At 35.7% G+C, this 13,321-nt stretch overlaps 1 protein-coding gene across 11 annotated transcripts in view; it reads right to left on the bottom strand.

Moving 5' to 3' along the window:
- Nucleotides 1–13,321, bottom strand: part of CDH12 (cadherin 12) — a 565,327-nt gene that overhangs the window by 155,173 nt on the left and 396,833 nt on the right. For 3 of the 11 annotated variants that reach the window (XM_065052613.1, XM_065052615.1, XM_065052614.1), the window contains one exon: nt 8,447–8,504. The exons of the other annotated variants lie outside the window; for them this stretch is intronic. In XM_065052613.1, the coding sequence (XP_064908685.1) occupies nt 8,447–8,449 (3 nt within the window). In that variant the 5' untranslated portion in view covers nt 8,450–8,504. The remainder of the gene's footprint in view (nt 1–8,446; nt 8,505–13,321) is intronic. 11 annotated transcript variants of the gene reach the window in all.

Genomic DNA, 13,321 nt, shown 5'->3' with positions numbered 1-13,321 from the left:
GTATATGAAGTGATATTCATGATGTTAAAACTTATTAAGTTAGAGAGTATAGTAAATAAAACAAGTAAAATGATATATAAAGACAACTGACACTCTGCATAGTTTGCATTTTCTTCAAGCTTGACTTACAGAACATTTTTTGCAGTTTTGCAAAAATAAGTAAATTCCTCTTTCAGTGGGATAATCAACCTTTGGATAGGAGAAAATAGGTTCTTAAGACACAGGCAAAGTGTCAGATAGAATTCCTTCTTCAGACTTAAATTATTTAAACAAGGAGCATTTATATGGCACCATGCAGAACTGCATCAAATGACAAAAATCCTGGATATATAAGTTATGGATGCATTCATATTTCACATATCATTAATCTGCACTGTGTAAGAATATGGTTGCTTTTTAATAAAAATGTCACACCTATGTACTAACAAGGAAAGGAAAAATATCTTCCACAGCTGAAGCCTAAATAATTTCTGCTAAAATGGAGCAGTTTAATTATAAATCTGAGCTGTGATTGTCTCTGTTGGATTGTCCCAATGCAGGTTAAAAAAAAAATGTGTTGAGTTTACATGAAGTTTTATTCTAGCCATGGTGTTTATTTGCAAGATTTATTCATATTTTTAATGGGTAGAGAAAAAATGTTCTTAAGAGTCAAAGAGAACACAGTATAATAGATAAAGAAACTGAAGAGTTTAGAACAGAAATTATTGTATGGCTGCAGTAAGACCCGTTTTTTCTCTATCTGTGGGTATACTTATGTTCTGTACTGATGAGACGAAAGAACAGCCCCCTCTACTGCCGCTATTGGGAGTTGAGAAGGAAGAGAAGAGCATAAAGTCATTTTACCCCAGAGGCAGAGGGCAGCAAGGTTATTGCTACAGAGACCTTGGACGAAGGAAGAAACAGGAGGTGAGGTAGAAGAGCTGTGTCTGGCTGAGTTTTTATTCCATCCATTTTCTGATGGAGCTGCTCTGTGAAACAGAGCAATTCATTCCTAATCCTTCTGCATATAGTTCTTCCAGAAGTCCTGAGGAAAATAACTTAAAAGGGTAAAAATCTCTCCGGTTTCCAGAGAAGCCTAATTGTTTCCATGAAGCTTAAATCTTGGCCTCATGAAAGTCAAAGGCAAAACTCCCATTGTCTCCAGTTTTATTCAATAATAATGAAAGCCTTGCATGTACTAGCAACATACTCTCCCACAGAATAAGAGTAAACATTTTCTTTTGTTTCAATCCACACACTCGGGTAAATTTTCTTTCCATTTTGAAGTCTTAACAAACTGAAGATCTCAAAATGAAAACAAGAAAAATATTTTCTTTTCTTGTGTGGCAATCACCCACCACATCTTTCTCTCTCTCTCTCTCTCTCTCTCTCTGTCACCCTCAAGAATCTCAACTAATACTATTTGCTTGGTACAAGATTTAAGAGATGGGATAAACTTGATCAAATACAGCAATTTTAACAATAAACCTTCAGTTAGAAATTATTGTGAAATCCTTCTACTGGTAAAGGACTTATTTGTTATGGGAGAGGGGGTTTTATCCATTTATTAATGGTCACAGAAGTAAGGCTTCTTTCACTGACAAATATTGCAGCTATTGACAGCTAAATTCACCTGGATTTGCAGTAGCTGCTAATTATGAACAAAGAAGTCATATTCACAAAGGGAAGAAGTTTCCTACAAAATATTTCTTTAGTGTGACAGATGATCTGCACATGCCATTTTTGAACATAAGGCCAGACTTAACTATTAAATAATACCACGTTTATTGACTAGAGACCTTCTAAGCATCAAACATCATCTACTTCATTTTCTGTCTGCCTTTAAGTTTTCATAGATTTAGAATGCAGTTTTCAAGTTCATCATCTTATGACACTTGCTCCAAATTTAGAGCCAGGATTAAGAAACTTGTTTGTGCCTCTCTAAAAAGACAATGTAAACATGACTTATGATAAAGAACAAATTTCTATCTTTTTTCTGACAAATACTATGCTTACAGAATAATAGAGAATCTGTATTGTGAACAAGGCACATAAGAAAACATACAATCTAGTGACAGATGAATTTTAACTATACCTGAAAGACATATATATAGATATATAGATATATAAATTACATACTTGTTAACGCGATCACAGAACACTGGTATCTATTTAGAATTAGGTCGTTTATTCCTAAAATAATTAGCATCTGTTTGTTAATGAAACTCTTACTCTAGCAATATTTGCACCATATATTGAACTAAATTTAACAATAAAGGGTAATATAGTCTAATTTACATAGGACAATAGGTCAATTATTTCAGGAATCAAATTCATTCAGGAAGGTAATATATAAACAGAGTGTTTTTGCTTAAACAAAATCAAAGAATGAACAGGTAATTATATTTATTGACTAATGAATTTGCCAAAAATGAGGAAGCCAGAAAACAGTAGTTATTTCTGTTACTTATTGTTTGTTTGGGGTTTTTTTTGTGTGGTTGGTTGTTTTTGTTTTTGTTTTGAGGGGAAAATACTCTAGATATAAAAACTACTGAATCTGTGGAAAATTAGTTTTTCTAATTCTATTGACAAATTGAGTATTTAAATATTTGTTTTCAGCACAATGTTTTGTTAGAAAATTCCATTTCTTTCAAGCGTATCTAATGGTGATTTATCTTCTGTGGAATTGTATTGTATAGATTCAATGCGGTGAAAGCTGCCTTACAAATCATTCTCTTGTAAGTATTGCTTATAGTAGTGAAAGACAATTGCTCTTTAGGAAAATATAGCTTGCCTCAATGCTATCTTGTTCAGGAGGCAAGATCTGCCTCCTGGACCATGATTATACTATGCCACTATATAAACATGGCAGGTGCAGCTTCTGAAACACAGTGTGCAAGACACTCATGGAAAGTCATGCAAGGCTGTACCCTGTAGTATTGCACATTTTCCTATAGAGGGTAATACATAACTGCCAAAACCCATATCCACAGCAGGGCACAGGTCTATTTGTACCAGCCACATGCCCCATAGAGCTTGTTCTATTGAAGGAACAATGGGAGTTTGACTCAATAAGAACAGAAAAAGGCTTTATGCACAGAGCTTCCCACTCCTACCCTCACCATCCACACCTGCACTGGGAAACAGCCATTCTTGTTGAGCTGCTATAAGATCCAATTTAGAGCTACATCCTTTACTCTAAAACTAAGTCTTTTGAGAGGCTGGCTTACGGATATGAAAAGAATACCATATTCGCTTGTGGTGGGCCTTTTTAAGCTTTCAGAAGAGATTCATCCTTCACTGGCATCCAGCTGGGCTTGTTTTGAGTGTTGCAAAATATGCTTTGAAAAATCACCTAGCACAGACAAAAGAAAATATTTAAGCAAAAATGAGCTTTTGATTTACTGTGAGTGTGTGCCTTAAAGGTGCATATTTTTCACTTCAACAATACATTTCCAGGAAGCATGAATTGGTGTTATGGGATGCCAAACACCTTTATCAATGACATTTCATGCTCTGAAATAATGAATAAACTATGTCCCAGCACACTTACAGCCTTATCAGGATGATGTTTCATAAGAATTCAACTGAATACTAATTTTTCTAGAAATAGAAACTTAAAATTAATAAAATCAGTTAGACACCCCTGTTAAAGACTTTTAAATTAATAAATACATCATTATTTTTTTTGATAATTTCATCATTAACTTAATGACCTCGTTAGGCTGGGCTTAGCCAGTATGATTAACAAGCCATTATAACACTAGTCTCACATAAGATAAAAATAATCTTAATAGTATTTGGTTTTAAACAGTACTTCTAAGTAGCGGAGTTTTTGTTACTGGAACAACTGGTACCTGGAGTAACAGTAATTTACTTTCTTCCTAATTTGATATACCAGATGCAGGCAATAGGCAATAGCAGTGTAGCATTTCTGGCTTCCTGAAGAATCTATTTTTCAGTCAACTATGTTAGTACTGTGACAATTTTGGGACTTGGGATTCTTATTTTCAGTAAACACTCTAATCTTCACCCTTGTAAAGAATAACCTACACAAATTCAATCTTAAGTATGAGATGAATGTGAAATGGAATCTGTATTTTAGAAGAAAAAAAAACAATGGGAGAATCTGAAGACCTCTCTTCATTCCACAAATAAAAAATTTTGTTCATACACTTGAATGAACCTCGGAAATGCTGATTAACCTCCCCCTCAAAAAAAAAATCTGATACAAGCCATGTCTACTGGAATAATTTTGCCCTCAAAAGGCACTGTTTTCATTTTTAAGAGAGAACAACATGAAACATTTTTGGATGACAGAAAAAAAGTATACAGGGTGGCTCCTCAACTTGTCTGTGATCTGTGAATGTAATGACTTTGACAGGTAAATGAATGGATGTTTCAGCCAGCCTGGCCTGTACAAAGCACAGCTAAGAAGATATACATGTCTGTCTATAAAGAGGTTAGAAAGGACCAGTGACGCATCTCAGCTGGAGGATATTTCTCCCTGTGACTGCAGCTCAGTGTTCTAACATCCCTCTACATCCCTCGTCATCACAGCATCACAGACACACCAGAATCATTGAGCGAAGGTTGTAAAGTGCTTCCAGATGATTTCCCAAACAACAAATAAATCTTTGTTCTCCCAGTATTCTTGACTACATTTTGTGGGCTGATCCTGCTGCTACATCTACCTCTCTTCCACAGAAGAGGTATCTGTGTCATGCTACACCAAAGCAGCAGATACGAGCTCTTTCTCTACTTGGTCCACAAGAACTCCTCCATTTCCTTGCTGAGCAGCACTGCCTACTATCAAATGGGTGGAAAAGCACTTTTTCCTGTCAGAGACCTGCAGGTATTGACACAGAAAAGTTAATGGTGTTCAGGTTCTACAATACCTACTTTCATATAAGAGCTACAGATAACTCTACATCAATTTACAGAGGCCATTATCAACCTGTGCTTAAAAACAGGGAAACAGACAAAAATAGAAGGGTACAAAGTAGTAGTTTACAATTTATAAACAGAATTCAGTGAAAATATAGTGACTTTAATGGCAGTACACTAGCTCAGATGCTTTCCAGCACAAAAGCAGCTGTAGCCACAGAACTCCAAACAAAGATCGGATAAGTGAAGCCAAATAATCTAATTTTATACAGCTTCAGCTGGGAACACCTAAGAAATGATCAGTCCCAGTAACACCAGCTAATTCTGGAGAAGAGCAAAGACTATGATCTTGACAGAAAAGACCAACTAAAGCAAACTTGTCCTCTGTCTGTATGAAACTGGGTCAGTTCAGTGAAAGTTTAAGGATGAAAAAGGTAAAGGTCAAAGCAGTGGAACCAGAGGACCCATGAGAAGAAAATTTGGGTAATTTATCAGCACAAAAGGAAATAATCAAATGAAACTTCCCCAGCTTTTTGTTTTACACATACAAACATACATCTATGTGTTTTCCATATGTTTTAGAATAGTTCTTTTCCTGGTAAGACATGGAAGAGATAAAAAAAGAAAAAAGAGAAAAGAAGAATAAAAAAAAGAATATGATCAAATGTGTGTAAATCATGTACATTACTAATAGATGTTGCAAAACAGCTAGTAAATGTTTCTAAAAGACAGGGCAAATTAATTTTACATAGGCAAGTTTTTTAAAAATACACATTTTATGAGAACCTTAAAGGAAAAAAACAGATGACATTTTAGACTGCATTCTACATACAGGATTTCTCTATCACAGATTGTGAATAATGTATGCATCTTTTCTCATCTCTTTCATGTATAAAAAGTTTTGAAATATTAATTTTTTTAGTTTAGAAAAAAATACAGTTAATATTTGCATGAGCACATATCCAGGAGAATGTACTGGCCTTCATAGGAATAAAAATACTGTTAAGAGAATAAACCAATGTTTAGTAAATTATATTACTTCTGTTCTTTATAACCACTTTTACCCTTTTCTCACACCAAAATTTTTATCCTGAAAAATTCATTTCTGAGTTGGACTATTCTAATTTTCTTAATATTAAAAAAAAAAAAAATAATAACTAGACCTTATATTTCACTATTGCAGTGGAAAAAACTACTTAAATAAACCATATTTCCTAAACCAAATGCATCAACAAATAATTTTTTATTTCTCCGCCATGATTCTTGTAACTTTGTATTGACTGTTTCACACTTTGTCTTATCAATCAAGTTCAAGTCAAAATTTATTAAAATGGAAATCTCTCAGTGACTTCAACATAAATTTCTTCTGTCTCATAATTTGTATTGTTCTTTGTTTTGGTTTGTTTTTTTTTTTTTATTTTTCCAGATTGTGGAAAGTAATGGCTGAACTTGTTCTAACACAATTAAGACTGAGGAGTAACCAAAAAAGAAGGCATAAGGGCAAATTTTTTTTTTTTTTTTTTTTTAGCCTTTATTTTCTACTTGTTGTCCCCTTATAGACCTCACATGCAGGTCATAGACATTTTTGTGAATATATGAATAGAATCATAGAATCATTTTGTTTGGAAGACACCCTTAAGATCATTGAGTCCAACCATTAATCTAACACTGGCACTAAACCATGTCCCTAAGTATCTCACCTATACATCTTTTAAACACCTCCAGGGATAGTGACTTAACCTGGGCAGCCTGTTCCAATGCTTAAGAACCCTTTCCACGAAAATATTCTTCCTAATATGCAATCTTAATCTCCCCTGGTGCAACTTTGAGGCCTTTTATGTATATATATACATAAATATATATATATATATGTACTAGACACCATGAATATAATTTGGTGGTAATTTGTTTGAAAAGTGATTCAACAGCACGGCAGGGTACACACGTAGATGCAATGGAAATTTTTACTCAGGCACCTCTCTTGCTTCTGTACCTTGGAATCTTCTAACTCAATAGACTGTCTCTGCTCTGATTTTGTGTAAACCATATAAAGACTTATTTTCCAGTAGCTTTACTTTTCAAGGATTGTAGGCTATGGGAGGTGTACATTGCAAGCACAAAAATATGACATATTTGGGCATAGAAATTGTAAAAATATAAATCATAATATAACTATCACAAAGAGCTATTCCAAAACTGAGATCACAGTCTCCTACTTTATACTACTATTCTGCATAATTTCTTCCTCACTTTTGGACACTTGACTGTATAAATCATTCCTGCTTAGTAGGTCTTCACAAGAGGACTGGAAAATTTAAATAAAATTTAAGGAAAGAGGCCTGATTAAACATGTCAGCACTCACCTAGCCTTGGGTAGTTTCTCCATATCTAGATTTTATTAGACATGAGTTGTACCTATGTTAGCAAGTAATATGAACCACTAAGAGTGGATTTGTAGAATGAAACAGATTATGCTCCTTCCCCTCTACTCTGCCCTGGTGAGACCACATCTGGAATATTATGTCTAGTTCTGGGCCCCTCAGTTCAAGAAGGACAGGGAACTGCTGGAGAGAGTCCAGCGCAGGGCAACAGAGATGATGAAGGGAGTGGAGCATCTCTCTTATGAGGAAAGGCTGAGGGAGCTGGGTCTCTTTAGCTTGGAGGAGACTGAAGGGTGACCGTATTAATGTTTATAAATATGTAAAGGGTGAGTGTCACGAAGATGGAGCCAGGCTCTTCTCAGTGACAGCCAATGGTAGGAGAAGGGGTAATGGGTTCAAACTGGAACACAAGAGGTTCCACTTAAATATGAGACGAAACTTCTTCTCAGTGAGGGTAACAGAACACTGGAACAGGCTGCCCAGCACAGTTGTGGAGTCCCCTACTCTGGAGACATTCAAAACCCGTCTGGACACCTTCCTGTGTAACCTCATCTAGGTGTTCCTGCTCCAGCAGGGTGATTGGACCAGATGATCTTTTGAGGTCCCTTCCATTCCCTAGCATTCTGTGATTCTGTGGAAATGTTCAATTTATTTTTTGGACACAGCTCAAAATGGCAGTGGGCTTTAGTTAATATTTATATTGTAAACAAAAGTAATTTCTCTTTAAGTAAAGATATACAGCCCTCATCAGATGGTTGCAAAATTACTGGTGGCAAACAGGAAAAATGAAAATTTACTTCAAAATCCCTGAATCTGAAGATCAGCTTTCCGAAAAAGGATTTGTGTTAATAAAGTCTGTTGAAACTCTGAAAGTTGTTTGGACAGTCTGATGGATAGGAATAAGATCAAAGAACAATTCAATTCTAAACAGAGAAATATATTTCCTTAAATGCTATTCCTTCTAGTGAAAATATAAACATTACTCATATGTAAAATGTAAACATCTGCAATACTTCATGTAGCAACGTACTAATTGTTTAGTGAATACAGTTATTAATATATTAGTAATAATGTTATATTCAAAAGACTTAAAACAGTAGAGCAGGCCACCTTCCTAATGTAACGTTGAGAAAAAGTTAGTAAGGGGTTTGTGACATTGTTGCAAATATTTATGACTCTCCAGATCCCATACTACCTACCATTTACCAGTAACTGTTTCTTTTGTTTTCTAGTCCATGTGGCTGGCAGACGATCTTCCTGAAAGAGATACATTAAAAGAGCTGAGCCTGCTCATGCCACCTGCAAGCCCTTCAGAGGATCCCTTACCTCTGAAGTTGGCCTGAGCACCGGACACCTTCACCACACATGGCTGCAGCCAGACTTACTGTCCCATTCCAGGCAAGAGGGAACCAGGTCAGTCTCTGCTCAGGCCAGCCTGGCGGTGGGAGGGAAGTCAGTCTAGTGCGATGAAACCTCCCAGGCAAGCTCATCATCTACATGCAGCACAAATGTGACAATCCTTGAACTCAGCAGTACCTGCACTCAAGCCCAAACTCAAACATTGCTGCAAAAGGCAGATGGATAGGAAGCACAAATATGCCCATATGTCTTCTTGCTGTGATGTTTTTTATCTTTTTATAAAAATTTTGTGCCTTTCTTAGAAAATGCAATAGGTCATTGAAACACTTTACAATCTGCTTCATGAAACTGAAATTATTTCTTAAAATGGATAACAGTTGAAATCATGTCATGTTTGACTGCCTGATAAGCTAAAAAGCAAGAAGTAAAAGAATGGAAGCTTTTGTTTTACCTTGTGCTTTACTTCTGTGGAAGAAATCCCTGTTTGTCTTTTAAACTCAAAAACCTTCAGAGTTTTTTATAAGTTTGCATACAGTCTTTATATACAAAATGAATACCACATAAATTTAAGCACAGTAGACATTTTATGTGTTTGTTGAATAAGAATTTAGGCCTGTCAAGAATGTGCACACCAGCCTTTTGATTTTTCTTTACTTCTCTGGGTCTTCAAAAGCACTTTCCCAGTGTTCAGTTTCACTTACCCTTTAAAGAAGCTTAAGGTGAGGCAAGATGAGAGAGAATGTTCTGTTCCACTGTCTTAGAGGATAATGTCAATAAATGTGTTTTAATTAGTAAAACCTTTTTTTTCCATGTGACTAGGCAGTAAGTAAACCATAGTCCATGGTGATGACCCTGTGCCATTTGGCAGAGGTTGTTCTATCCAAATTTTTTCTGGTGTCATTGCTTTTCAGCAGTGATGTCTGAGTAAGCTGTTGATAACAGCTGATTATGAGCCTTTTTTATTTTTTCTTATACCTTGGTATTGATGTATGTCCTGGTTTTGTTAAAAACAAGATCAGTTCTCTTTTAGTGAATTTCCCTTTCAGCTATGTTCCTCTCAGTACCTTCTAAGTAGCTACACTTTTCTGAATTTAGCTACATATTTTTTGAGACACTGTTTTCTCTGAACTGATAAGATGTCCAGTGTAATGAAGGAGAAGCTCATGTTCAGATTTATTACCATGGTAACCAAGGTTAACTGATAACGGGACATATTTGCAAGGAGGGGCAGACAGAACAGGTAACTAAAACTGACCAGCTGAGTATTCCATCCCGTACACATCATACATTCTATAAAAGAGGGAGATCATGAGGGTCTCGCTCTCTTTGACCATGGCTGCCATCTGACGAGGACCCTGCCACCTGTGCCTGTGATCCAAGGCCTGAGACCCTGCACCCCTGAATCCAGTTCTGGTTTGCTGTGAAGTCCCACCCAAGACTTCTGGGTGCCTGCCCTGCAGCTGCTGGAGCCATGCCAGCTCCCAGCTCTATCACCACTGGAGGCACGCCAACTCCACATGAGAGGGGTTAAACACTTCCTTCCTCCTTGTCACTTTTTCCTATCTAAGGGGAAGGTGAGTGAGGGGGTAAGCAGCGAGCATCTGCCAGAGTTTATTGTCTCCTTGCAATTAAACCTTGACAGATTTATTGGTGACCCGCACAGGGACATAGAAGTCATATGGGGAAAGAGAAACTGTACGGGGAAAGAGAAACCATACAGGGAAAGATAAGAGAAACCGTACAGAGAAAGATAAGAGAAACCGTGAAAATGCATAATGACTGTGTTGAAGCCAATTCAATTTTTTAGTGTTTCATAATGCAGGAACCAAAGACACTTTCTCTGGGGTGTCAAAATGCAGATTTGGACAGTCAACGAGTTATTGTGTAAAAAAATATAACAGCCTACAGATATTTTTGTCTTATGGCTTATGTGAACTAAGGATTACAATTAAAAAGTGGTGTAGGACAATCTAATTACTCTAAAAATATGATTTTTCTTATTGTGAGAAGAGAAGCATAAACTGTCAAAGAACAAGCCAAAAAAAAAAAAATACATTGAAGTTATTAGCACAATGTATATCTTACAGAATATGAGAGCACTTTTTCAGCACTATCATATAAGCAAATTAACGGCCCCTGTTTGTCAAATCCAGCTGTATCAGCCCAATAGCAGATAACTGCTTCTAGTTTAACCCTAATTGATGCCAGTAGTAGAGTCCAAGAAAAAAAATCAATGAGTGCTGGAGGAATCAGGAGATTCTCATGTAAGCCTAATGAATTCTGGCAGACAGCACTTATGCAGTTTAAGAACTGTAATAAAGATGCTGAAAATTTGAAACACTACCACTCTTACTGAGGATCTCTTTTCAGTAAAGATACATGTTACTGTGGCATGTTAAAAAGTACAGTAACGCCTACTTTGAATAATTTCTATGTGGATAGACTAATTTAGCATTACCAAAAAGTTGAAGGGCAGTAACACAATTGTTATCTACGATAGAAACAATAATTTAGGTTTTTTTGTATAGCACAACACAGAACCAAAAAATAAGTTGGATACAAGCAACATGGGTTTACTTCATTTACCATTTTGACATGTTTATTGCAATGCTTCATTTGCCATGTCTGAAAGATATTGTCAGGCCTGGTTTTGAATTGTTCTTACTACATCATTCCTTCATCAGCCACCCGAGTGTAAAATTCTGCCAGATGAGCCTGGTAGCAATTATAGCACGATTTTATTAACCAGTGTTTTATAATTAGGTATATTGTCAATTAAAAAATAAATGAATGTGTAACCCATTCTTGTTTTGGAGGAACCTTTTTTTTTTTTTTTAGTAAATTGTAATCAACCATACAAAAAATGAAGTGTTCTGTCCTCTACAGTTTTTACCATCTCCATAAAGTACTGTGATTCAGAAAGATGCTTTTATGGGCCTCATCACTAAGGCATCTGAATGTTGCAATGATTATCCTTGCAGTGATTCTGTGAGGAGAATATTAGCTCTCTTCTCTAAGTAGAGAATTTAAGCACAGGAAACACTGAATTACTTTTCAGAGTAATTATCAAAACTATATTGAAACCCTAGAGCCTAGCAACTCCAACCTTCTGATTTTTTATTATTTTCACATGTGTTTTTTAATAAAAATAATGGCCTACAGTTTGATATTTTCTGAATTGATAAGTAGTGAGTTCTGTCTATGCTGAACAACATAGTAACTGAGAGAGGTGGGCAGATCTGTGTACCTGGAAATGAAATAAAGGACAACTGATTAAATTTCTCTACATCCAGCCACTGCAATGCTCTTTAGGTTAAATAGTTAGCTTCCAAGTCTATTCCTTGTCTTGACATTAATAATGTCAAATTTGTAACTGCAAGGTGAAGTAAGCTCAAGGCAAAGAAGGCAGTGGAGAAAAGGACGATGCTGTCAACTCCTTGCTAGCCTGTTGTATTCATGGATCGTCACACTAGATGAAAAATTATTAAAATTACAGAGAAAACAGACAATCAAAAGTATTGCACTAATAATAATCTATCTGTATTATGCTTTATGTTTCTTCACTTGTGTTCCTTGGAATAGACTATTAACATGTTTCTTTGGGCCGCTCAGCCCCAGAGACTGATTCTGAAGTAATGGCTTCTTCAGTGTATTAAGTAATTCTGACAGGTTACTCATTTTCTTTAATTATCTCCAAATATCAGTAGTTAAAAGCTTGTAAAAAATAATGGTATAAGTAATTAGCGTATTGACATTACTTTTCATAAAGGCTATATAATACGATAAGAAATGTGTACTGAATTTGATCACATTTTATGCGTTATACAGATTATTTTGTATTATTGGGGAAAATATAAAATGGTGTTATTTGGGAAGAAAAAAAAAAGAAAACCCTGCAACCCCATGCTGTCCTAGGTATTACGGAAACCTATCATATCTCCTCCTCTTTATCTCTTTTCCAGGCTAAAGAATCCTACTTAGTTGTTACTCACCAAGGAGTCAGTCCAAAGATACTGATTACCTCTGTATCCTTCTCTGTACTTTTCCCACTTCTTTGGAAGACATGTCCTCTTTGAGACATGAGATAAATAATTCACACAGTTTGTAAGATACAGACTCATTAGGAATTTAGATACAAAGCTTAATGACATTTATTTTCTTCTGCCTCTGCTAAAATTTTTCAATATCCCATTTGTTTTCTGTGCATTCACTGCACAGTGAACAAATGTGCATGGAGATATTCTAAAACAAGATCTCATTTGAGAGAGATTATGGTTTCCTCAGACCACAACATTTTATTAATGAAGTTAGAATTATTTCCCTTCTCCTGTGCCACTTTATATCAAATTTCATTTTTACTTTAATCACTTTTCATAAGGTAGTTTTCCTGTTTGTTTTGTTGTTTTTGTTGCTGTCTCTCCTTTCCCCCACCCCCCATTAGGCCTTTGTCTTTACTAACTCAAACAGTTTGATCTGAATAGTAAACCCTGTTACCTGGATATTCACACCATTTCCCAGATCATTTACAATCATGATAAACAATGTAGGCCCAAGTCTAAATCCTTATTGATACTAAATACAGCACAATAGTGTCCAAGATAAAACACTCATATTTTTTTTAGTGTTCAGTTAAGTATTTTCATGACACTGGGAGTGAATAATCCGTTTTCGAAAATCTATTTTTTTTGGCAAGCAGTAGCATGGTTGTAATAGCA

This window comes from Columba livia, chromosome 2 (genome assembly GCF_036013475.1).
Source record: "Columba livia isolate bColLiv1 breed racing homer chromosome 2, bColLiv1.pat.W.v2, whole genome shotgun sequence".
NCBI classification, from domain to species: Eukaryota; Metazoa; Chordata; class Aves; order Columbiformes; family Columbidae; genus Columba; species Columba livia.
The sequence above is the reverse complement of the archived record's forward strand: the minus strand, read 5'-3'. Positions and strand labels throughout refer to the sequence as shown.